The sequence below is a fragment of the Chlamydotis macqueenii genome, chromosome 15 (assembly GCF_036417535.1).
Source record: "Chlamydotis macqueenii isolate bChlMac1 chromosome 15, bChlMac1.mat, whole genome shotgun sequence".
In the NCBI taxonomy this organism is placed as follows: domain Eukaryota; kingdom Metazoa; phylum Chordata; class Aves; order Otidiformes; family Otididae; genus Chlamydotis; species Chlamydotis macqueenii.
The window spans coordinates 6,397,842-6,422,590 of NC_141570.1; the positions used below are offsets into that span (position 1 = coordinate 6,397,842).

At 46.2% G+C, this 24,749-nt stretch overlaps 2 protein-coding genes across 2 annotated transcripts; one reads left to right on the forward strand and one right to left on the reverse strand.

The window, feature by feature from the left end:
* Positions 1-514: 514 nt before the first annotated feature.
* On the forward strand, positions 515-9,959 carry CYP2W1 (cytochrome P450 family 2 subfamily W member 1). Its single transcript, XM_010120878.2, has 9 exons — positions 515-758; positions 2,412-2,574; positions 3,864-4,013; positions 4,124-4,281; positions 6,263-6,433; positions 7,455-7,596; positions 7,906-8,090; positions 8,711-8,852; positions 9,326-9,959. Exons 1-9 carry the CDS (start codon positions 576-578, stop codon positions 9,508-9,510), a joined length of 1,479 nt encoding a protein of 492 aa, XP_010119180.2. The 5' UTR covers positions 515-575; the 3' UTR covers positions 9,511-9,959.
* Positions 9,960-13,142: 3,183 nt separating this feature from the next.
* Positions 13,143-22,836, reverse strand: LOC104480057 (cytochrome P450 2W1-like). The gene is made up of 9 exons (XM_010120879.2): positions 22,639-22,836; positions 20,232-20,394; positions 18,347-18,496; positions 18,096-18,253; positions 17,518-17,691; positions 16,382-16,523; positions 15,814-15,998; positions 15,118-15,259; positions 13,143-13,333 (listed from the first exon to the last, which is right to left on the reverse strand). Exons 1-9 carry the CDS (start codon positions 22,834-22,836, stop codon positions 13,143-13,145), a joined length of 1,503 nt encoding a protein of 500 aa, XP_010119181.2.
* Positions 22,837-24,749: the final 1,913 nt, after the last annotated feature.

Here is a 24,749-nt window from a genome sequence, read left to right on the forward strand (position 1 = left end):
AGGTGCTGTCCACCTGGCTTCACACATAGCCTGGAGCAAGTATCCTCGCCTGCAGGACCTGCTTCTCCTTCACTGTGCCGTGGGATGAGCAATGCTTGTCTACCCTGAAGGATTATTTTGGGACTGGCGTTTGTAAGGTAAAGAGCTAGAAGGCAGAAGGTAAAGAGCTGTCTGTCTTCAGAGAAGAGGTTAGATGAAGAGGATGGAGGTGAGGAATGAAAAGGAAATCTAAAGAGCAATTTCATGATTCATGCCTAGCAATGAAGCAGATCTAGGACTGCCAGGCCCTGGGAAATTATTGCGGGCAGGAGAATCTGAGCTACGCTGTGGGAACGAAGCAAACTTGCCCTGCTACGCTCGGCAAGGAGCCTGCAAGCCAGCATCTCCACGAGTTGTGCTTGGACTTTGCCTTCTGCAGACATAAAATCCAATTTTTGTAGAGAGCTGGGGGTGGAGGGGAAGATTGTGCAAAGCACAGCAAAACCCCTGACATCATTTACTCTGAATAAATATAATGCGAGCATTCTGAGAAAGGGGTCTCAGCGGCTTTCCAGAAAGGCAAGCTCCACCAAAACATGGCTGCCTTCACACTCCTCTTCATCTGTGGGGTGTGTGCATTGCTTTTATCAGCTGCACTCTATGTTTTAAAAGTTTTTAAGCAATCAGCTTTAAATTTGCCTCCCGGTCCATTTCCTCTTCCGATCATTGGCAACCTGCATTTGCTGGACATCAGAAGGCAAGACAAGTCACTAATGAAGGTAAGAACGAGTGTCCTTTGTTTCTAGGGTGTTGAATCTCAGCATGTGCCCTTTTAAAATTCTCCTCTGGTGACAGTTCTGAGACCATTTTCAGTGCCAAATGCATTTTTTAAAAACTGTGATGTTTTAAAGGTTTCGGAATGTCCAAGGAAGCTGTTAAATTCCAACTCTGCAAAGGCTGGTGTTAAATATGAGCAGAGACTCACATGAGAACTACTCACACGGTGAAAATGATGAGTATCCGCATCAGTTCAGACCGACGGACCTAAATTTTGGCATCTTCCTTGTGTTGTGAAATACTTGAAAATATTTGACTGTCCACGTAGCTAAATTGAAAGATGGATGCTTAATTGTGGTTGCCAAAATAGCTTGCATTAATTATGTTGCCAGTTTTTAATGAGAATGGCAATTAATGTAGCACAGCCCCAAGAAGAGGCGTAGGAGAAATAGTTTGAAATGGTGAATGACTTGGACTTAGGCAAGACAAGATTTTCTGTAGGAATCACAGTTGCCTCACATCTGTCTCCCAGAAAAAAAAGGGGAAATTTCAGTGTATTTGTTCTCTCAAAGCCAAATTGTGACTCAGTGGGCATTCCCTGTGTCAAGACACAGGGTGTGAGCATCCCGCACCTGACACCAAGCTGTTTAACATGGGGCTGGCAGGAGCCTCTCGCCTGCTTAGTGCTATGCAGCTGAGAGGAGCTGGCTTTCCCTGTCTCACTCCCACCACTGTGCCATGTGAGGAGCCTTCAAAAAGTCTGTGGAGATGCATCTTTATCCCTGTTCTTACTCCAGCAGCCCACAGTGGCTGACTGCGAAGGGCAGAGGATGGTGTGAGAGTCCCCTGGGGCTGCAGCTGCGGGTGGGGTGAGATTTTATATTGAGCTTGTGGAACTACAGTAACGATCTGACAGCTGACTTGCCAGAAGGATTTTCAGGATTAGCAAACAAATCACCTGGAGTGTAAAGTGCTCCCTGAAAGGAGAATCCCTAAAGCATTTCCCCACAAAAGTTGCAGAATAGATGATGCAACAGCTGAGACATTATTTTGAACAAATGACTGAAATCAGCATCCTGTGATTTTTTTTTTTTTTCTCCCCTATATTCAACAAGTCTGGCTCAATTACAGAAGCACTGATTAGACTCTGCTGGGGCTACGTGTTTGCTCTGGCACAGCGGCAGGGGTTGCTAAGCTTTGGAGCATCCTCTGGTTTACATTGCCAGAACTTTTATGGAACGCCAGGCTTGATCTCAGGATAGCTTTATACAGTTCCAACTCTGTTGCTCTCAGTCAAGTCTTAATTCCTTGTAAGACCTGGAAGGGCCATGTTTGTGAGCCTCCACAGAGCTCCTGCTACCCAGTATCTCAGATCTCACTATAAAGTCCTGCTGTGCAGTGGCTTGAAAACTGTGGTGTAGCAGAAATAAAAAGTACAGTGTGGTATTGTGGTGATTTTCTAAGGCGAGGTGAAAGAGTAATGGTTTCTTACACCTTCGTATGTCCATCCTTGGTGAATCCTATTATATACTTCTTTGCATTAATTGCAACAAAGCTTTTCTTTACCTTTCCCTCCACAGAAGGAGGGAAGACAACTCTTTAGCTACCGCAGGAGGACGTCAACCACCTCCACACTCTGATTTTTCTCTTTCTAGATTTCAGAGAAATATGGCCCTGTGTTCACCGTCCATTTGGGGTTTCAGAAGGTGGTGGTGCTGACTGGGTATGAAACAGTGAAGGAGGCCCTTCTGAACACAGCGGATGTGTTTGTGGACAGACCAGCTATACCCATATTCTACCATATCCAACATGGAAACGGTACTGGCAGGCCAAAAAGATAAGGACATGCTTGCTATGCTGTTTCTCGAATGTGTTGTTTCAATCGCGACAGTATTTAAGAGTCTTGAGCTGTGTCCTTATCATCGAGGGCTACATTATGTGGGAACAGGGGGCAGCTGTTTGTTTTCTTAAGAAAAGTACTTCTGGGGACCTTATTTGCCTTATCAGTTTGGGTTTTTTTTTACTTTTAGTGGCACTTGGGTGACATTTCAAGGGATTTTTTTTACAGTGCAGGGGGAAGGAAATTATTTTTCACGGCGTGAAGGCTGAGATCCTTATGCAATCTCTTTTCTGCAGTTACTGGGAGTTCAGACAAAGCGTGGATCATGCATGACTCATGACAAAGACTGCAAGAACTGGCAGGAGTGCAATAGCATGGGCTGTTTGTACCTCAAACAATTACTTCTGTAAACAGATTTTTGGCATGTTTCTGAATTGCATGTTAAAAAGTAATACATTGCCCAAGACTTGACATTGAAAAACAATGAAGGGAATAATCCAGGGCTAAGAGGAAAAGATTTGATGACCTAATATGTATATAACGCATACAGCGTGTGGGGTTTTTTTCATCTTGTTTTTAAGAGTGAGGCCCAGTGTGAAGAAGGGTACACTATGCTGCTTCCCCAACCAGCGTATGAAGATGTAGACTACCGTCAGCGCTAGAAGCCCTCCTGGGAAGGGAGGACATCTGAATTGTACCCAAACATCTCCGAACCCTTTTGGCTGAGCACTGTTTTTGGCCAATGGCTTAGACAGCCACGGCGTATTCCCCAGCTGTAAGCAGAAGTCGTGCTTCCCTGCCACCCCTCCTTGTCCCCCTGCACAGTATAAAGCTCATCCTCTCAAACACAAGTTGTTGAGTGAACTCGTTTGCTCTGTTCTTGACAGGGACGGAGCGGCATCACCTGCTCCTAGCCTTGCTCCCTGAAACAGCTGAGTTGTTTTTCTAAGGAAAACTGAGTCAGCCCGAGACAAATACCATGCATAGAGCTTTTTACTGTCTATGGCTGCAAAGAAACAAAGGTGTAAACATGTCAACCCAGAACTTCAGTGTGAACAGCACCCAACTGTTTAAAATGTTACCTTCTTCCCTTCTGAGTCTACCTGGGATGGTGCTTTCCCAAGCCAGCCCCTCAAAACCCCCCCAGTCCTCTCCCAAGCAGGCTCCACCAAGTTGCAAAATACTTGCACTCCTTGGCGGTGGTTTTTTGTGTTTCTGAGAAACCTCCATACTGCCTTGGCAAACACAGCATGCAATCCCTCTGTAGGTGTGTTCTTTTCCTCTCAAGAGCTCTGGAAGACAACACGGCGGTTCACCGTAGCCACTATGCGGGATCTTGGCATGGGGAAGCATCTTGGAGAAGAAAGGATGCTTGAGGAGCTTCACTTTCTCATTGAGTTGATCAAATCCTTCAAAGGTGAGGTGGAGATGGCATCAGGTGTTTTGTGCTACTTTACAAAGCCACTGTGAAGACCTCTGAGTTGCTCCAGAAATTACCAATACAGTTATGATTTTGTTAATTTCTAGGTGGACCTTTCCGATTACGATTTTTGAATACGGCTCCCACCAACATCACCTTTGCTATTCTCTTTGGGAAAAGGTTTGATTATGAAGACCCAACATTTGTCACTCTGTTAAGACTCATAGATGAAGTTATGCACCTTCTTGGCTCTCCGTTCCTGCATGTAAGTTGCCCTCTGTGCTGAGATGCTTCAGTATCTCATTGGAGCTGGTAGGTCAAGCTGATTTACTATTGCTGGGTGGTTTTGGAGAGTCTTTAGGGTACTGAAACATAAGATTCATAGAATCATTGAGTGGCTTGGGTTGGAAGGGACCTTTAAAGATCATCTAGTCCCACCCTCCTGCCACAGGCAGGGACGAGATTCTTTGATTTGGATTTTTCCTCCTTTATGAAATCCTCCTGCAATGGAGGTCCAACACTATGTGTTGGCACTGGGCTGAGATGCTGATGTCACCTTCCTAGCAGAAGGGATATGCTTGATTCCTCCAATGAGGCTTCCAGCATGGCAGGACTTGGAGTGGGCAGTACCCAGGAATGTCAGTGGAAATCCGCAGAAGTGCTATAGACACCACCCTTTATTTTACTGTATTTAGTCACTTTATTTAGTGAACTTTACAGTTCATGAAAAATTGTAGTCTTCCATGAGGAAAAAGACCCTAATACAGGACTGGGATCTTGGCAATCTTCTGTCTTCAGTGTTTCACAGTAACTGCAGGAAAACGTTCCTGGAGTGTGTCTCAAAAATGTTCATAGAGCTTTCGGCAAAGAGTTCAGAAAGATTCTGCTTACTTGGTTCTTGATATTTTTTTTGCTTTGTCAGTATTCTTCCAGCAGTAACCAGAATAAAACACAAAATGCCAGCATCTCCCGCTCCTTAGTATTTTCAGTCCAAAGGAGGCTCAGGTGGAAGGGACAGGAGGGGTTCAGGTGCCTCTTGGAAGGCATGGCCAGAGGTTGTTTCTTTAAAAACACACTGGTGATAAAACTATTGAAATAATTACTTTATTTGTGCATGTGCAAAGAAAAATACACAGACTTATTCCAGTTATTTTCTGCTGGATGCTGTGTGAACATCCCAAAAGTAACTTCTTGCCTTAGGGATAACTGCACTTGTATTTGAGGGCTGCCAGGTTTTGGTTCTCTTGCTGCAGTTTAAGAAACTAGTGAGGTTACAGAGTAGTAGTACAAAGTGCAGAGCTGCAGACATTATTTACGGACCTCTCGTAGCTCCTGTTGTGGCATTAAATCAATGCCTGCTCAATGGAGCTGCATGGAAAGAGTATTCCAACGAAGAGGCTCTCACCTGCGCCAAGAGCTCTTATTAAACGTAATCCTCCATCACAAGGAACAGAGCATTAGTTTCTTAAGGCAATACTGTAAGTAATCCAAAGAGTGGTTAAGAAAAAAAGGATGCTGATGAATTTATTACCTGAATGAGAACTATTTACAATAGTTACAGATTACAGCAGGACAACATCCCTTTTCTTTCAGTCTCTATGGCAGTTTTAGGTTTTGCAGGAAACAGCAAAAGTTACAACCAGTTGGCAAGAGCAAGAGATTTGTGAAGCTTATTCTGCAGCCAGATTATTTATAACATTGAGAAATGGTGTAAGTAAGCCCCCTGCACATAAAACCCAACTATTTATTGCGCTGTGAAATTTAACAGTGCTGAGAACTGAGCGTAATTGATTTATAATTCATGTGAAAGTTAAAAATGATGATCTAACAACTTTAAAACGTAAGTATTTTGGTGTGCTAAACATTTGGAGTTTTCTTCGCTAAAGCGTAATGTTTTATCTTTCTGCTTTATTACCTCTTTAAAAATGTAATTTCATTGTTTCATGAGTTTACTATCACTTTCCCTTAATTGCTTTTTTTTAAATTCATGTTTATAGGCTTTGTCTAGACAAGTCTGATAGGCTCCATTCATTTCTGAAGAGAATTTTTAACAAGAGGAGGCATTTTTATACACTAAATTTTTTTAGTTAACAAAAAAGAGATACTCCAGTCATGTAATTTGATTCCTCACATAAATTATTTCTCCATTATGATATTTGAGTTTTACAAGGTAATGGGTGAATTAATTTTTTTTTCTTCTAAATCTTTTTTTCTATGATTTTTTTCCTGTTTTTTTTTCTTTTTAGTTATTTAATTTCTATCCATTCCTTGGATTCCTCCTCAAACCTCACAAGATGATACTGAAAAAAGTAGAAGAGGTGTGTGAGATCTTAAAGAAGTGCATCAAGGAAAGCAAAAAAAGTGTTAATGAGAACAACCTGAAGAGCTACATCGATGCGTTGGTATACAAACAAGAGGTATTTTAACAAAATGACGATTCCTAGTGTGGTGTTTTATCCAGAGATGCTCCGTGTTGCTTGTATAATGAACGTGCTCTACTACAGTCTATATGAAAATATTTAAATTTTGGGTAAACATCCTCCTATTTTTATATGTTAAATACTACATACTGTACTACATACTTGTCCTCAAGTGTTAGCTACGGTCTCTTCCTTGCTGGAGAGTGAGAGAGAGGTAATGTCATTTTTCCAGCACACTCCAGGCAGACGTATCCCTCCCTACGGGTGTGGGAAGAGGCAACACATTCCCAGTTGCAGAGATGCCGAAGTTTCTATTGCATTTGTGTGAACACATCCCCAGCTCCCACGCAGTGGATTTACCAACAGGAATGGTAGTGTGGGAGCACAGCAAGGAAGGGTCAGTCTGTATTTGCCCTTTTTCTCCAACAATTTGCATCCGCGTGCTTGAGATGGGTGGTGGGCAGGATGGGTGCTTGGGCTCGGTGCCTTGCGCACGTGCCTCGGCTGTTGCACGCAGGAGCAGGCGGGGTGTTTCCTATCAGCAGCACGAAGCAGGGACAGCAGAGTTGATGTGCCACTGGTGTCCTGGGCCTTCATGGCTTTCTCATGCTTCCTAGGAGGGCCTGGCACATGCCTAGACAAATTCCAGCTCCCTGACTTGGGGAGACTGCACGTCTCACCAATTTTTCACCTTCTCAGGGTCCACAGGCAGGGGATGGAAGTCCTGAGTTGATCAGATAGCCACTGCCCAGAGCAGATAAATGTCATGTGATGTTGAAAAATCAATTAATTTGTCCAATTAGTTCATTTTGGGTGGGGGGCAAAAATCTCAAGTGTGAAAATATTTCTGCTGAAAACTAAAGCATTTCTGTACTGAAATGTCAATGTGGTGCATCTTGGCACTTGGAATTCACATGCATCCCGCTCTAATGTCTCTGAAGACTAGGTTAACCATCCTCATTCTCGCTTTCCATGCTAACAGCAGTGTTGGGTTTTTTTCCTTTGCATTTCCCTAAAGGAGCAAAATAAAAGCAATACACTTTTTCATGATGCAAATATATTGGCCTCTGCGCTCGACCTGCTCATGGCTGGCACTGAGACAACATCCACGACATTGCAATGGGCCATCCTGCTGCTGATGAAGTACCCCGAGATTCAAAGTAAGACACTTTTGTGGTTTTACTTTTCTTATGTACTGTGCAGTGACTTCCTAAGTGCTGCTCATCTATAAAAGCTTCATAACCTCTCATGCATTCAAACTCTGAGCACCTGGAACCTGTCCACCTCTGTCCAAGCGTTGTATGCTGCCGTTCAGGACCAAAGGAACTGAGGGGTTGTTTTCTCTCTGCTCCCAGGGGCTAGGCACCCTCCTTCCTGGAGTAGTCCAACCAACAGTCATCACGAGCTGGGATCTGGAGGTGCTTTACTACTGAGGAGAACTCACTTTATGCCTTTCTTTTGCCCTCCAGAAAAGGTGCACGCAGAGATTGAGCAAGTTCTTGGCCCTGGCTGCTTGCCTACCTTTGAGGACCGGAAAAAAATGCCTTTTACCAATGCAGTGATCCATGAGGTGCAGAGATTTGTCACCCTCCTGCCACATGTTCCACGGTGCACCTCTGTTGACACTCACTTTAAAGGCTACTTCATCCCCAAGGTACTTGCTGCTCTGCAGATGAAGAGGGGGGTGCAGCACATCAGTGACCCACAGGGCAAAATGTCACAAGAAGTGGGGGAGCTTGAAGCACAGGGCTTTTGGTGGGGAAAAACCAGTTCCCTAATCCCCCATCTCCTCCGTGTCCGGACTGATGGCAGTGCGACTTCAGAGTTACACACACAATTTCCCAATTGCCATAACTCAGTTTTTGTAATCTGGATCCTGTTCCTTATTCTCGTCGCTCCCCATTGCCATTCATGCCCTATAGAGCAGTCCTGCCTCTGGAGTACCATGGCATTGTCTTGTTGCCTGCTTGAGGCAAGCAGAGAGCAGCTGCGCAGGAAGGAAATCTGGCCCATGTCTTTCTTCTGCTTCGTAACTCAGGAACAGCCAGCAACCGTTGTTATTTAATCACTTATTAGTCACTTATTCCAGTGAACTGGGTATCCACACTAGCTAAGGGCCATTTGGTCACGTACAAGCCCAGAAATTAGTTCTTCAGAGACAGAAGTTTGCTTGCAGACACAGCCCAAAGGGAGGAACGATGATGTGGTTCAATGGGCAAAGCCAGAAGTTTGGTACCTCCACACAGGCTAAAGCAGAGCATGGTTGTGCTGCAGGGAACAACGGTGATTCCTCTGCTCACCTCTGTGCTGCTGGACAAGACGCAATGGGAGACACCAGATGAGTTCAACCCCAACCATTTCCTTGATGCTGATGGAAACTTTGTAAAGAAGGAAGCATTCCTGCCCTTCTCCACAGGTAACAAAAGTGTTTGATCTTGCACGGGGCACAGAGTTCCCAGTGCCCCTCAGAAGACATTTGCCAAGCTTGGCAGGATCCAAGGCTCTGTAGGGAACAGCACAGACATCAGCAGAAGGAATGGTTTAGAAACACCCGCCCTGGGTCTTGATGACTTGGGGGAGGCACACCGGGTCCTGGTGGGACCTACAGAAGACTCAACACCTTCAAGCAAGAGTTCAGCCTTCCCTCTGCCTTGGGAAGGCTGGTCTGTAGGGTGTCCCTGATCAATTCCTTGCAGGCTCAGAGTGAAACAGCCCTGTTCAAATGCCTATAGGAGACCAACGGTGATGGCTGCTGAATATCACGGCTCACTGTTTGGCATTTCTGAGGCCCCTACTGTCCCTCATGCTATTGCTATCAAGTAGTAGGGAGTAGGTTGAGCCACCGCTTACCCAATCACTCCTCCAACACCCATGCTTTTGGCATTGCAGGGCGGCGAAACTGCATTGGAGAAAGTCTTGCCACGATGGAGCTCTTCATCTTCTTCACAGGCTTGATCCAGAAATTTACTTTTAAGCCTCCACCTGGGGTCAAAGAATCTGAGCTGAACACGACTGCAGAGGCTGGATTCACCATGAGACCCCATCCACAGTGTGCCTGCGCTGTGCTACGCTGATAAGCCCAAGGCTCTGAAGTGAGAAAAATCCATGTAATTGTATTGTACATAGCCTAGCAGATACACTAAGGAGAAATCAGATCCCTGTGCAGTAGCTTCAAGTAGTGTCTTCTTACTCAAAGCCTTACAAGTACTGGCTATGCGCTTAAAATATCTGTTGAACAAGTATTTTCCTAACAAGCAAAGGAGAGCTGGTGGGTAAGGCTACCTGGAAAATTCCACCCAGATACACAACTGGAAATGACCGGAGAGTCACTACTTTACACATCAAATACACAGCATAAGAAAGTTATCCTAGTTCTGAGCTTCCGGAAAAGGATGTTTCTCAAGAGTGGGTTATTTCTTTACTTGGAGAGCAATATTAGATACAAGTGTTGCATCATCTTCTAATTCCAACTCTTTTCCCATTCCCTGCTGCACAAGGAATAAATTATCCGCAGATACCTGCAGTTCCTGTGTGTGATGGATGCCCTTCCAACACTTTCTAGACTTTTGGTTTGGAATCCCACATACCAAACCCTGGACATTTTAGGTTCCCCTTGCTCTGAGGGACCTCAGCACGGTTCCTTGGGAGTCTTTGGCCTTTTCTGGGTCTTTGGCAGGCTCTGCTGCTGCTGTGAGATTTGTCAGGACCCTATATCTTCCTGACATTCCCATTTCTTCTAATAAATAAATAGTACCGAATGCCTTTGCTGCCAGCCTTGCTGGCAGGTGAATGCAGTTGGACTGGGGGTGTGTAAAACCTCAAGGCTTACCTCTACCCTCCTAAAAGCCCTGATTTGTGGCTGGCAGGGCGTTTTACCCCAGTAAGGACTGCAGGGCTGGGCTGACTGAGACTCCGAGGGATCGTGGTGCCATCTCGTGGAAAAAAGAAAATTGAAATTATATTTTGCACAAGGGTTGTCGCTCTAGCCAGCGCACAGAGGGGCTGCAGGTACAAGGCAGCCCTTGTTTCACAAATCCATACAGTCGCTGCAATCCTTGCAGCTGATCATTGCCCCTGGTCCCGACATCGGGTGGCTCTGGGGATGGCAGGCTGGGCTACAGGACACTCTGCCCAGCCAGGCATGAGCCACAGACACAGCATGAGCTGGATTTGTTCACATCTTACTTTAAAAATCAGGCCACCTGTCCTGCCCCAAGATATTTGCCTTCGGTTCAGGTCAGTGTGCTGCCAGGCACAAACACGTTTTGCAGCTAGAGGGAAGACCCTCAAGGCCACTGAGGAATGTGGAAATGGAATTTCCACCCCTGAGAGCCGATGTTTTCTGGTAGAAAAATCTGTAGCTGAGTCAAAATCAATGTTCTGCCATTGTTTAGCTGAACAGATAAATGGGAGGCAGGCACTTTCTTTTCTGGAGATATATTTGGATGTCTAATTCAGCGTGCTGGGGAGTGATCGCTTCCATCCATCTGCTAACAAACTACAAGTAGGATGCACTTTTCAAAGGAATTGAAGAAACCTGTTTTCCTTCAAGGTTTGCACCTGGTAGTTCACGGCTCTTGCTGAGGCACGGGTACCGCGCAGTCTGGGTTTCGGCACGCAGCCAGCACGGCCGCAGGCTCTGCTCTGCCTGCCAGGGAGTGCCGGTGCAGCAGGTGATGTCCAGAAAGAGCAGGCTCTGAAGGTGCTGTGCTGTGTAGGAAGGGATCCATCTCTCACGTTCGAAGCCAAGACCCGGAGAGCCTGTGGCAGGGGATCAGGCCTGAGATTCCACTGGTGAATTTGTGCAGGTTTGAACCCAGCCCAGTTTTGTCCCCGGAAACACTAGATTGTTGCCACATCTGTCTTTTGAGTTCACATGGCTTTTGGATGGTGCTAGAGTGGGAACAGTCCCGGCCTCTTTGAAGCCAAAGGCAAAAATCTTTTTGATTTCAGCAAGATCAAGACTTCCTTCATTGAGTTGATGTGTGGCTTGCTCCTTGGTTGTTTTGCCTGTCTCCCCCCCCACCTTCTCTGAAGAAGACCCTATCCTGCTGCCACCGGTCCTCAAGAGTGACATTGCCAGCAGCTGATGCTTTGGGAGGGCAAGAGGCGAGAGGCTCAGGGTCCAAGGCACCAAGCTGAGGGACAGCACCAACACCAGTGCAGCTGTGGTGGGAACCTTTAATTCAGCCTCTGCAAGCAAGAGTTGAAGTCATAAAAGTGAAAAATCAAGGCTGACTAGTAGCCTGTAGCTAAGTACAAAGGGAAGGCTCTTTGCCCTGGAGAAACCACTCTGCAGGTATGGACCGTCCTTCTCTTGAGCTGTTTTGTAGTAGGACAAGAGTACACAGAACCTCTCACCTGTGAGATGTAAGTAAAACTTAGAATATTTGTTGTCACTCTGGGCTCAGAATGGATATTTCATGGCATTTGTATTTCTGTGTGATGTAAAGTTGCGTGGCAGACATGAGATTAAAACTTCATTGGGTTCCCGTGAAGGGACAAACAAACAATATGATAAAGCACACGATAAGAACATGCATATGGAGACGTGTCAATTAACAGGCAGTTAAATGGATGAAAAATTGCCTGAGCTATGAATCAAGTGGAATAATATTGCAGAATATGACGGCAGATAAGAGTGCTACAGACAGGGGAAACAGCCAGACAAAGCTACGAGGAGAGGAAAACATCCCAAACCAGGTCTCATCTAATCCCTGATCCCAATTCCCTTTGTGTGTGTGTGTGTGCAATACCAGCACTGTGAAATTAGACACCATTTGCAAGGAAATGGCATGGCTAGTTCCAATGGCCAGACCATCCCAAGTACCAGATTGACTGCTGTGTTGGCCCTTAACCTAAGGCGAGAGGTCTGAAGAGAGGAACAGTGTTTGCTCCTATTTAACAAGGTCAGGAAAGACAGAAATCCATAAAACTAGAAATGAATCCAGTTTATTTTCTGTATCATTAGTCTTTTATGATTGGTGCAAATCTTGTGTGACCTTACGCAGTGTTGAACTTGGTGGTAATAGCACTTTCTTATCTAAGTGGATTTGCAGACTTTGGAGATGTTTCAGAATGCTGTTCTAAGGCAGAAATAACTTTGTCCTCAAAACACATGAATTGATCTGTTTTTTTCACTCTCAGTGTTTGACTTGGCTGCTTAGGCTGGTTGGATTTTGATAGAAGCTATGGGTAATTAGAGAGCTTGGAAAAGTCCAGGAGATACCTATGGATGGTTCAAGTGTGTGATCCACAGTGTATTTCTGTGGCTTCCAGCAAACGGCTGTGCATCTTTCTTCAGGATTTCAGGCAGATTTCTGTGACATTATGAACCTCACTGCCTTGCTATGGGAGCCTGGGTGTCACACCTACTACTCATGGGCCACCTGTCCTTCACCAGCCCACTTCCTTGGTCCCTCCATTGGCTCCGTGCACAGCCTGTCTTGAGAAGTGCATATCAACCACCATCATGGTCTCTAATTGATTGTATGTACCTTCTCACAGCGCAGGAGCAAAGAGGGGGTCAGCAGCCTATGGGGCAGATGTAGCGGTGGAGAGCAGTGGAGTGGGAGTGGATGGAGATGGTGAGAAGGGGATGTGAGAGAGGGTGATGTGGCAGGATGGGGCTGATGGGTCCTAGCATAGATAAATTGGGTCTAAGCAGCTTCCCCACCTGTTGGGTTGCTCTTCAGCAAGGCTGTGGTTATTCGCGCAGGACAGCACAGGTTGACTGAGGCTGAGGCCTTAATGTGAAAGTCGTTTGGGGGACAGTAAGGTCCAAGTCAGACTCTGAAACTCCTGGCTTGGGTTGAAATGTAAATGTCTGCAGCAACCCTACAAAGAAGACAAACAGCTCCATCTTGGCGAGGCTTTCTCCAATGCAGTTCCTTCGCCCTGTGGATGAAAGCAGTGTATTTACTTTACTTTCCTATTGATGGAAAGATCAAACTGGAGTACTTGCCATGGATGCGTTGGCATCCAAGATGTTGTAATGGAAGCAAAAGTGAAAGCCTGAAATGCACCAGAGCATTTCAGAGCAGAGGAACCTGTGTTGCTAAAGGCGTCTGTCCCAGTCATGCTGGCACAGTGTGCCTGCCTGGTCTCTTTGACCCCACAGCTACCCGCAGCAGCAAGTCACAGCCATGTTACAGGGTTGTTATGCATTTATGATCTACCCTCCTCTCTCCTTAGCTCTTCCAACCCTCTCAGCATCTTTAGAGCTTAAAACATGGCCTGATAGAAAAATGCCACCTCCTCCCAAAGTGATTTGAAACTCACTTTTCCTGTGGAATTTATCCTAACATCCCAGTTTTAGACAAGACTGCGTTGCTTCTTTCCTGCTTTCTCTTTGTATTAGATTCCTAGCCCTTGTGTGATGGTTCCTGTATGGGTGAAGCATGTGGTGGACAGTGAGGCAGGCTTCCCAACGTCAGAAGTCACTGCTGACTGGAGCACTGTCATTGCAGCATGTTCTGGAATCCTTCAAGCCATCCTTGTAAAGGAACAGCTGGAAAGTGTAAGATTGCGTGGGAGGATTTGTGGGATTTTAGAGGAAATCTCATTTTATAATATTTAGAGGCTCCTGCAGCGTTGGGATTTGTTAGACTCCCAGGGAGACTACTCCATCCAGCTGTGCCCTCTCATAATGCACACTGCTGCAGCCATGGAGGGCATGGGCTGGGTGGCAGGCATTTTTGGAAATTAGCAACCTTTGGAAGCATTTATGGCTGTCGGGAAGGCAAGGTGTAAGCGATATTTCTTCTTTTAGGATGGTTCGGGGGAGAGTTTCTGACACCTAACAACTGTTCCTACTGTTAGCTCAGTTTGAGTCCCAAGGGATTGGGTTTATGAGCCTCCAGGGAGAGAAGGTTAATCGTATTTTGCTGGTGAAATTGAGGTTAAAAAAAGGAAATAAAAAGTTTGTGACTTGATCAAAATTACAGATGGAGGTAGTGCCAGGATGCCGAGTGCTCTGTCACCTCCTCTAACCATGCGGCTGCACTTCCTCCTCTGGAACAGGCCTTGCTGGGAATCTTGGGAGCTCTTAAAAGGGCCGCTGGAAGAATCACTGTTTAAGGTGATTTCGGGGAACAATCCATGGCCTTGGATTTAAGATTCCACAGTGAGAGTAATATGGTCTGAGGTACTCTGTCCCACACTGGGTCTCTGCTGGCTGTATTACCCAGCCAAGCTGCGAGGCTTATTGAGGCTCTCTTCCTTGGCTCTGGGGGGCAATGGATGAGGCCTTATCCGTCAGACCCACTCACACATGGGGCTTGCCTCAAGACAGGCCTTGAAGGTTCCTGGATTGTACCCTGTCTTCCAGGAGAGCTCATGAAACCCCATGCATATCTGTGCTGGCAGCCCTACCAGTCCTGTCTGATTGTCCACCTACTCCTGACAGCTTTGAGGCATTTTTCCACCTTCTTTTCACTGCAGTATATCTCTTTATCTCCTCTCCTGTTGAAGCTTTGAGAACCAAAGCTTTCAGTGGGGGAGAGGTGTGCTCTGAGAGTGGCCATTTCCCTGGATGCAGAATAATTGACTTCATTCAGTTGCCTCACTGCTTGTTGACCAAGCTAAATGCAGTACTTAGCCATGAAGACCCCATTAGTGTATACTGTAACAAAATGGTCCTGCCATAACCTCAGCTCTGTGCAGATCAGCCCTTTAGTTACCTATGGAGAAGGGCAGGAAAGCCTCTCTCTTTACAAAATTCCCTTCAGCATCAAGGAAGTGGTTGGGGTTGAACTGATGTGGTGTCTCCCATTGCGTCTTATCCAGCAGCACTGAGGTGAGTGATGGGATTACAATTATGCCCTGGAAGAAAAGTACATGAAGGCACAAAAGATAGCAAAAGTGCTCTGTTGGTTCATTTTGTGACACAGACTTTGGTGTCCCAGGAGAGTTGCTTCACCTGGGGTAGATGGAGACATTGAGATGCTGACACCAGCCAGCAGAGAGAGAAGTCAGTGAGATTTTCCCAGCAGTGTCAAGGATTGAAGTCAAACCCAACAAGGTCCTGTGAAAACCTCAAGCAGAGGATGGGATACTTTAAAGTCCCTGGCAGATACTTCACTGTGCAGATGGCATCAAGGAGGTAAACCAGGGTCACTTGTGGAGTGAGGAAGTCCTGAGCATGAGAGGGACTGACAGAGTCCTCTCTGGACTCAACGTAGTTGAACAGGCTCAGCTATGAAACAGTAATTCTACAATACCAGCCTCATACACTCAACATAGAAACTCTTCTGGGGATGGTTCTGGATACCTACTTTGGGCTTCTGTCCTATAATTTCCTTTAAAGAAACTGGTCTGTAGTGGCACTGTCCCACTGTGGGAGGGTGCTGTGTTCCTGGGCTGGAGCAGTTACCTACCTTGGGAATGAAGTAGCCCCTGAAGTGGGTGTCAACAGCAGTGCAGCGAGGAACATGGGGCAGGAGGGTGATAAACCTCTGCACTTCATGTAGCACCGCATTTGTAAACGGCATGTTCTTCCGATCCTCATATGTGGCCCAGCTTCCAGCTTTGATGGTTCTCCCAATCTCCTCCTGCACTTTTTCTGGAAGGAACAAACACAGTTGGATTCCAGCAAAGAAGCCAGTTTCTGATTCAGTTTTGGGAAAAACATGTGCTTCCAGGGCCTAGAGGGAGAGGATTTTTAAAACACCAGCAGGGTTTCCCCGCTCTATTTTTAGTTCAACCAGATGGATGGGTTGTTTCTTCAGCATCATGCTTCAATCTCCATTCATCCTCTCTCCCAGCAAGGCACAGGGACTATTTGGTTGTGACTTTGACCAGCATCTAATTACATCAGGAGTTCATAATAATAGAGAGATGGGATTCAGTTCTTAAGGCAAAAGAGCTTTTGTGGATCTGAGGCCAGGCCTCTCCCCTCCCCATATGAGCCATGCCAGGGGTGGAGCGCAGGCGAAAGGAGCTCACTTTGAATCTCTGGGTATTTCATCATCAGCAAGATGGCCCACTGGAGCGTTGTGGCTATGGTCTCTGTTCCCGCCATGACCAGGTCAAGTATGGATGCCATTAAGTTGTCATCATGGAAGAGGCTGTCTTTCTTGTTTTTCTCCTTGAAAAACACAAGTGGTAAGAAAAGTCTTAAAACCATTAGTTTTAGTATTCAGCAAGCTTGGGAAATACTGCACAGCCTACAACACTGCTGTCTATGATCTTGTGTTTGTGAACTGAGTGATTAAACAGACCTGATCTTGAATGCACAGCATTCACCAAAGATGGGAGCACCAAAGATGGAAAGTTTGGAGTGGAGTTTTGGTTTCACATCCATCTCCACCCAGAAGCAGGCTGAAGCCCAGGACCCGATGCTGTTCTTGGACTCAGCCTCACAGGGTTGCTCCAGTCTCTTCCAGAAGGAGATTCAGCTAGTTCTAGCTCTGAGGGACTCCTCCTGCCCAAGGGCAGGTTTGAATTCCCAACAATGTTCAAAAATGACCTTTCATGTCATTTCTGCTGGGCTCTAGGACTGTACTGACCCTTCCTCTGCATAGCTGGGTAGAATACTTAGTGCCTAAGTTTGGCCCAAATCCAGTTGGAAAGAAGAAAAATCTCAGAGCCCAAATGTTTTGTGTTGAATAAAATCAACTGACGTGTGAAACTGCCGAGTCTCTACTAAAGTGAGATGAAGGGTAGGGCTAGGACTTGTACTGATAATTTATCATTCAGGTACTTTAAGTGTATGATTCATCTTGGAGCAATAGTATCGATGATTAATTGATTTGTTGGCGTAAAAAGAAAGACAGAGTCAGCTTTCATGTGAATTCACACATTTTCTACTAGGAACAAGGAGCTGATCTCACATTATTAGCGCTGCTGTTTCAGGAGTGGACTGAGACAGTGGCTTTCATATCTCAATTTTCATAGAAAAATCTCTGCAGTAAGTGACACCAACTGTGAGAGACTGGCATCTGATTTCAATACCACTAGAATAACGGCATGGATTTCAATAATTTACACGACATGACTGAAATCAAGATTCGGCAACTCTTATAGCTAGAAAATCCAAAGAAGACATTACAAACAGTCCACAGAGCTAAGCAGTCAAATACCTCTTGTTGCTTGAATATCAGTGCATCAATGTAGCTCCTCACGCTGTTCTCATTGATATCCTCCCTGCTTGCCTTCATGTATTGCCTTAAAATGACACGCACATCTTCTATTTTCCCAAGCATAATCTTGTGGGTTTTGAAAAGAAATCCAAGGAATGGGTAGAAATTGAAATACTAATGAGGAATTAAAAAAAGAGAAGCATTAAGTCTACGGAAGTATCAACGAGCTGAAATAGCTTCTTCCTAAGGCATGACATATCACGTGAGTTTTGTATCGTAGCAGTAATATCTTAGCATCCCAGTGACTTCCCGGGCAGATTTTCACGAGACAGGGCTTTGCAACCTTTGAGCCTTTATTTAGTAACACCTAATTTTAAACATTTACGCTATTCTTTGGAAGCAAATCCTCGACCAGTAACAACCTGGTCAGCCTCTCAACATCAAGTACTGTCACATTCAGGTGTAATGGCTGGCTCTGAACATTTGGAAATTGCTGAACTAAAACCTATGGTTTGTGTGGCTCACAAATGTAAAGTGCCAGTGTAAAAAAATGTTAATATGTGGAATAGGTTACTTACGTTCAAATATGGAGATCCCAGAAGAATCATAACTTCATCTATGAGTCTTAAGAGAGTGAGAAATGTTGGGTCTTTGTAGTCAAATCTGTCCCCAAACAGCATGATGAAGGTGACGTTGATTGGAGCACAGTTGAAGGACGTCAGGCTAAAAGGTTCCCCTGCAATGGGAGAAGGATGGAAATATTAGTGAGATGTTGCAGCAGCGGTGACGCGTAGGAGGCTGTACAGCACCGTGATGGTCTCCAGCTCACCTTTGAAGGATTTGATCATCTCGATAAGGAAGTGAAGCTCCTCGAAAATTCTCCCTTCTATCATTTTTTTTCCCATTCCAAGGTTGCGCATACTGCATACGGTGAACCTCCGAGTTGTTCTCCACAGCTCCCCGATAGAGAAGAACAAACCTGGGGAGGCCGTGAGACATCGCCGCTGGGCTCGTGCATGGAGGAGCCCCACCACACAAAACAAAATAGGGGACTGGAAGAGGAGGGATCTCCACAAGTGTTTCTGCTGCCCATTTTCCCACGGATTTGGGGACTAAGGGTCTCCCATTTCTTTCTTCCCCATCCCTCTATCCTCTCAGCTCCATTCTCTCAGTCTCACTGAGCCTGTAGTTTGGGAAAAACAAGCTCCCACCCAAGCCAGTTTGCCTCAGCCCTCTCTGGAGCACAAGATAAGCAGGTATGGCTTTCAGACCAGTAAGGGTTGGCTGTAGAGCTGGGGAGGGATGTTAGTCTAAGTCAATCATGCAACATTTCTGGTCCTGTCTGGTTGCAAGTCTAAGGCCTCAAGCAACAACCTTGTATCTTTGAAGCTTCTCCCTTCATCCTATTCCAGTCATAATGGTATTTTATCTGTGTAGGATGGGATAATTCAGTCTCCTCAACCCTGGTCAGTGCTGAACTGTTTTATTGAGATTCCCAGAAGCACTGTACTTTCAACAATGGCAAAACCACTGTCATTTTGTGGAGGTCACTGAGCTCACATGTTGATCACTAACACCACCAAACAGGGTTGGTATTTCATCCCATCAGAGTGTTGGAAATAGTGAAAGAAAAAATTGTGTCAGTAATCCAAAGACTGTCTCAGATTGCGTCAATCGAAAGGCTGGATTCCAGCACTTCACGTCTTTATCTTGGTTGCAAGGTTTTAAAATGTTTTTGCTTTTCCTAGAGTAAACATTATTTTAAAGCAGTATAGTTTTAATTTGGAAAGAAAAACTTCTTGCTCTAAAAATGTCAAAGCAAATTTCTAAACTTAATTTTTAATTTTTCTTTAATTTGTGCAATTTCATCTGGATCATTCCTTTTCTGCAAACAGCTTCAGAGTCAACAAATGAGCATTTTTCTGAAGAAAACATGTTTCATGGGAAAATTTGTGACCATTGTTATTTAACAGCCCCTATGAATTTACAGCTTTGGGCCACCTCTAAGTGGCTCAGACTTGGGCTGAGAAGGTAAGTGTGAAAGGACATATAGGGCAATACTGGCAGTCTCCCACAGGGATATTTTACATGTAAATTAGGTCTGAAAAATGCTTTTCTCACCATTGATTCCTTTTTCTTATGTAGTGATAAATTCATGTATTGATGTTATGGCTGGGTAATTTAATTTCTAATTGTAATCCCAACTTCAGCCTGTGCGCAGCATATAAAGCTGCCTTTTGGATGCTCAAAGCTAAAGCCTTAGCTGAAGCAGAGGATGGAAAAAGAAGGCAAAAAGTCCTCTGAAATACTCAGGGATGGAGAGTTGCCTTGGAAAAACCCTACAGCTTCAAACAGCCAAACCAGTTAGTCCAAAGTTCCCTGAAACCGTGGGGAAGGTTTGTAAAGGTGGTAGTGAGCCGCTCTCATTGACGTCTTATGGAAATTAACCCCAGAATTACCACAGTGCCTTTAAAAATCCCACTTTTCACCCTCGAATGTTTAGGATATGGATCAGCCGCAAGTGCATTAGCAAAAATGATGGAAAGCCAAGAGGCATTGCATGCAAGCGAGGAAAGCCAAATAATTTCTGTTGGCTTGGCTTCGGAAGGCTCCAAGGGGGATGTTTAAAAGCCGGGCTCCGGGGATGCACAGTTAGGCTGGCGCTAAGCGGTGGTGTCGTCCCTCCCGCCCGCCCCCGCTTATTGCTCTAGTACCGTTTCCGTTCTGAATTTGGTCAAATATTGGGATGGATGGTCTGTCTACAAACTCCTCTGTGTAGTTCACAAGCGCCTCCCGCACAACTTCGTACCCGGTCAGGACCACAACTTTCTGGAACCCAAAGTGGAGGGTGAAGATGGGGCCGTATTTTTCCGCAAGCTGAAAAAGAGGCGAGCTGTGATGGTCAGGAAGGGATGGAGCGTGCACGGGGCAAGTGCCCGTTGCTTTCTGAAAGGGTATATTGCATCCTGGTGAGCCAGAGCTCACCACGCTCAAATACGATGCGTGGTTGGCATCCGTACGGATTTTAGGCTCCGTGCCATGAAAGAACCCCCATCCCCACCAGTGCATTACTAATCTGGTTTTGCTCTTAAGGAGAAAGTAAATGAAAAACAAAAAAAGCCACCTAGAGTTAAAGACCGGACCTCAAATGGCACACAAGTTGGCAAAATGGAGAAAGATAAAACAGAGAAGACATTTCAGTGCAAATAATGATGCTGTCACACAGGAAAGCTTTGGTATGGTGCTTCTCTCATAGCAAAGCACTCCTGCATCCCTGCTACTAGACCAGAGTAGCCGTTTGCCCTGAATAACCACAAATTGCAAATCCATGCCCCTCTGCTTAGATCTGGCTTTGCTACCTATAGCTCAGCTGGGCTTAGCAGGGAAACCCACAGCAGGAGCAGGAGGCTGCCCAAATCCCTGGCTGTTCCCATGCTTGCACACACACTGATGCTCATTTTGCTCTGAGAAGGCTCTGGGTGTATCTTAGCCAGGACACTGAGAGGCTCTTTCACTGCCACCCGCCCCAGGATAAATCCTCCACAGCTCCCCACCAAAGCTGTGCCTTGTGGGGCGGTTTTCAAAGGCAACGCAGTGCCTCAGGGGGCTAAAAATCCCTCCAGGAGCATGCGGTCCTGCTGGCATGTCCTCCATGTGCTCCCAGAGCTGCTGCGCGGTGCGGAGATCTCTGCTCCTCTTTGCCATGGAAAGGGGTCTGGGACAGAGCGAGGCAGGCTGACCAGGGAATCCGCGCTCTGTAAGGACCGACGTGTGTGTGCCTGCAGCTACGTGCCTGCGTTTTACAAGGGCGAGACTGCCGTGCCCTCCCAACCCCTGCCCGTGCACCTCCTTGGCGCTGCACTGGGGACTGTGGGAGGCTGACTCAGGGACAGACGGGAAGAGTTTGGGCTGAGCTGGAGAGAGGTGATGGGAAGGCACAGTCCAAATCTGCTGCCTAAGCAAACAGAGGGTGTGTGCAGGCAGACTCAGCCCTCGCCAGGCCCACCGGCAGCTTTTGCAGAGGAGAGGGGGGCACCCCGTCTGGGTGCCCAGCCAACAAACGCTGGTGCCTGCTGCTCAATGCCGTCACCGCTTTTTTTCTCTCTGTGGGGTGAGATGGAGGGATAACCCCTCCGGAGTAATCCCAAAGTAAAGGCAGACATAGGCAACACCAAGTGTAGCCTAACAGGTGATGAAAGCACGTGGAGGTCATTCCACACTGCCGTTCAGAGCCTGCAGCAACATCTGCCCGGTCCCGCTGGGTAACCGGACCCCAGCCCAGACATTGCCCACAACAGCACCGGGTGCTGGGAGCCTCACCCCACGGCAGTGCTAACCCACCATCAGCTGCCCCCAGAGACCCGCCCGCGTTTACCGAGCACCGGTGTTACGGGAGCTGTGCCCGTGCCTGGTCGTGAACCGGCGCTGTGGGTTTGCTCGCGCTCGATTCCCGCGGGTGCTGCCTCCTAAGGCGGGGAAGGAGCGCTCAGCAGCCTGGCGTGAGCACCCCGGGCTGTGCCCGCCTCGTCTTGCACCGCAGAACAGTTTACCACCAAAAGTGGGGTAAGTTGTCTTAATTACAGGTTAATAGAAGAGCTTACAGGCGACTCATTTTGGTTCCTTAGCGCAACTTCTCCATCCCTCTCTTGTGCCGCCGTTTAGATTTGAACGCGTATCCAGTTCATCAAGAGCAAAGCGGATTTTGCACCGGGGCAGCTGGATTTTGGCCCTCTCTGCCCCGTGCCAGTTCTCCAGGGTGGAAAGGAGGGAAGCAATTTCATTTCATGTTAATTAGGTCCTAATGCTTTGAAAGACTTCTGGGTGTCTGAGCTGTCAAACTAGTATTTCAAATCCCACAAGCATTATATACTTCACGTACATCATCACGATTACATGAAGAATTCCCGTGTTACCCCAAAATCTTTTTTTAAATGGTTGATCGCTCATAAATGACATCGCATCAACACAAACATTGGCTAGGAGAAGCCCAGAAAAATATTAGAAAGCAATTTTCACAACTTTACAATTTAGTTTGAATTAAAAGAAACAAAAAGTTCTCACTGATATTTCCAGGCAGCTTTAAAATCTATGAGGGTCTGGGTTTGAGGGTTTTTGTCCTACCTTCATTAGTGATTTATCTTGCCTTCTAAGATCCATCAAGTGCAGGTTACCAATGATCGGAAGAGGAGTTGGACCAGGAGGAAATTTAAAAGCTGATTTTTTATAGCCAGTTGAAAAATAGAGTACAGCTAATAATACTGCCGCACACAGCAGACAAACTAATGCAGGATCAGAGATAAATGAAATTAAAAAAGACATTTTTTTAGTAATAATCTGATTTTTGGGGGGTTAGAAGCAATAAAAATGCAGTGGCACTGTTCAGTTTCTGCCAGCTGGCTTTCTGTTTGCTCTCTGCGATTGCTACAAGCACTCGATTCTTATTAAGGTTTGTAGAGTACCTAAATAAATACTGCATACTCCACCCTCTTTAAACACCTCGGAGAATGTGGTCTAAGCAGTTTGCAAAGCCTGTCCAGAAGTAAAGAGAGTTTCAAATTACAAACCCATGCATGTGTGTGCAAGAACATATACATGGGAAAAGGTGCTTGGCATTCCTCTCCAACCTCCTCCTCCCCCTGAGACCTCAAGGTCCTGGATTAGCAGCACGATGACCCTCCAAGCACTCCGCTGACACGGGGGAAATAGAAAAGTTTCTCTGAATGCTACTCGAAACCTCCAGATTCAGATGTGGATAGGGTCTGAGATCTCCGTGTTACTAGAGAGAGAAATAGTATCGTTACGGGGGATTTTAGCTTTCTTGACGTCAAGTGGAGATCAAAGGTTGGTAATAATGGTAAAGCCCATGTATCCCTGGGGGTTGTAGCCCATAAACTTCTTCATAAAGGCAGCTTTGAACTGCCCAGAAGAGATGTGATTGCAGACTTTGTGTCTGAAGTAGAGGACATGTAATAGCTAGCCATGGAAAATTAGCTTGGATCAAGTGATCATGAGTGGATTCATGAGTGGAATGGAAAGACAAAATTACATCTGAAACTTCTGGGAGGACTCTTCATTTTGCAAAAGCAGCTTCTAAGGAGGCAGAGGGAAGAAATGAATGAAGTTAAAGAAGCCAGCTGACCTGGCAGGCTTCAGAAGGGGAACAAGACAGGAGAATGGGATTATTTTAAGCCAAAGATACGAAACACCTGGAGCTTGCATCTGTCATAAAAGTTTAAATCCTCTGCAGAAGAAATTGACATCTACCTGGCTGAACAGTGATTTTCAGGAGGATACTGGGAATAAACAGTCAATGGAATAAGATTGTTTGGGGAAGAAAGAGCTGTCTTAGATAAGCAGGAAGCACAAGGCTAAAGGTACATTTATCCAAAGGTTAGATCCTATAAAGGCCATTATTCAGCAAACATGGGTCCTCAGCCTTGCAAATGCAAAGAAGGCAGGGAAGGAAGTGGACCTAATGTGAAGGGTGGCATGGCTACGGTTAGCACGGTCCCAAAGCAAACGGCTGCTTGGTTGCATGGAGATGTTACAGCACACCAGCCGCCCAGAAGCAGAAGCAGCAAGTGTGTTGCAACACTTCTGGGCCTTTTTTTTAAAAAAAATCAGTTTCCAAGAAATGGGCTGGAGGCAACGGTTTCCCCCAGAGCATGCCTAGGATGACTCAGCCCTGCCTGCTCAAGTGAGGGAAGGGGCTGTAAAGACAAGGCAAGAAGGATGAGGGCTGGCACAGGCTGCAGAGCGTGGGCATTGCGATGAGAACTTGCAATGGCACATGCTCTGCAAAATGTTTTATTCCCGCAGGGCTTTGACCGGCAGCACCCTGCGGTGCAAAAGTTACGTGTTGCTGCCGCTCTCCTGGTATTTCGTCCTTGCCCTGGGAGCCGCTGAAATCACAAAAAGGCCTTTCAGAAAGAGACACAAATTATCTCTGAAAAGCCAGAGGGGAGTGTATCGGGGTTTTTTAAACCAGGCTCTGAGTGCAATGCATTAAAATGACAAAGGTAAGCAAAGCTCTTGCGATGACAAGAAATTCCTGTCTCAATAATGTGTCTGGTACGTGTTTCGCTCCAGAGCCGCGCTGCTACGTGCTCCCCTGCCTGAGCACACAGAGCCCAGCATAAAACACCTGCCAGGCACTGACACAGCTCTGGGTGCATTCCTGGGGCAGCCGGGCCCCTCAGGGTGCTCGCAGCAGGGTTGTCCTCCATCCCTCA

What these genes read in the sequence shown, in the direction of transcription:
- LOC104480057 (XM_010120879.2), bottom strand. Translation starts at nt 22,836, where the DNA reads ATGTCTTTTTTAATTTCATTTATCTCTGATCCTGCATTAGTTTGTCTG. An exon ending in AAGATAAATCACTAATGAAG is followed by an intron (nt 20,395 to 22,638) that starts GTAGGACAAAAA and finishes CCTCTTTTTCAG; the next exon opens with CTTGCGGAAAAATACGGCCC. An exon ending in TGGGATCTCCATATTTGAAC is followed by an intron (nt 17,692 to 18,095) that starts GTAAGTAACCTA and finishes ATTCCTCATTAG; the next exon opens with TATTTCAATTTCTACCCATT.
- CYP2W1 (XM_010120878.2), top strand. Translation starts at nt 576, where the DNA reads ATGGCTGCCTTCACACTCCTCTTCATCTGTGGGGTGTGTGCATTGCTT. An exon ending in AAGACAAGTCACTAATGAAG is followed by an intron (nt 759 to 2,411) that starts GTAAGAACGAGT and finishes TTCTCTTTCTAG; the next exon opens with ATTTCAGAGAAATATGGCCC. An exon ending in GTTGATCAAATCCTTCAAAG is followed by an intron (nt 4,014 to 4,123) that starts GTGAGGTGGAGA and finishes GTTAATTTCTAG; the next exon opens with GTGGACCTTTCCGATTACGA.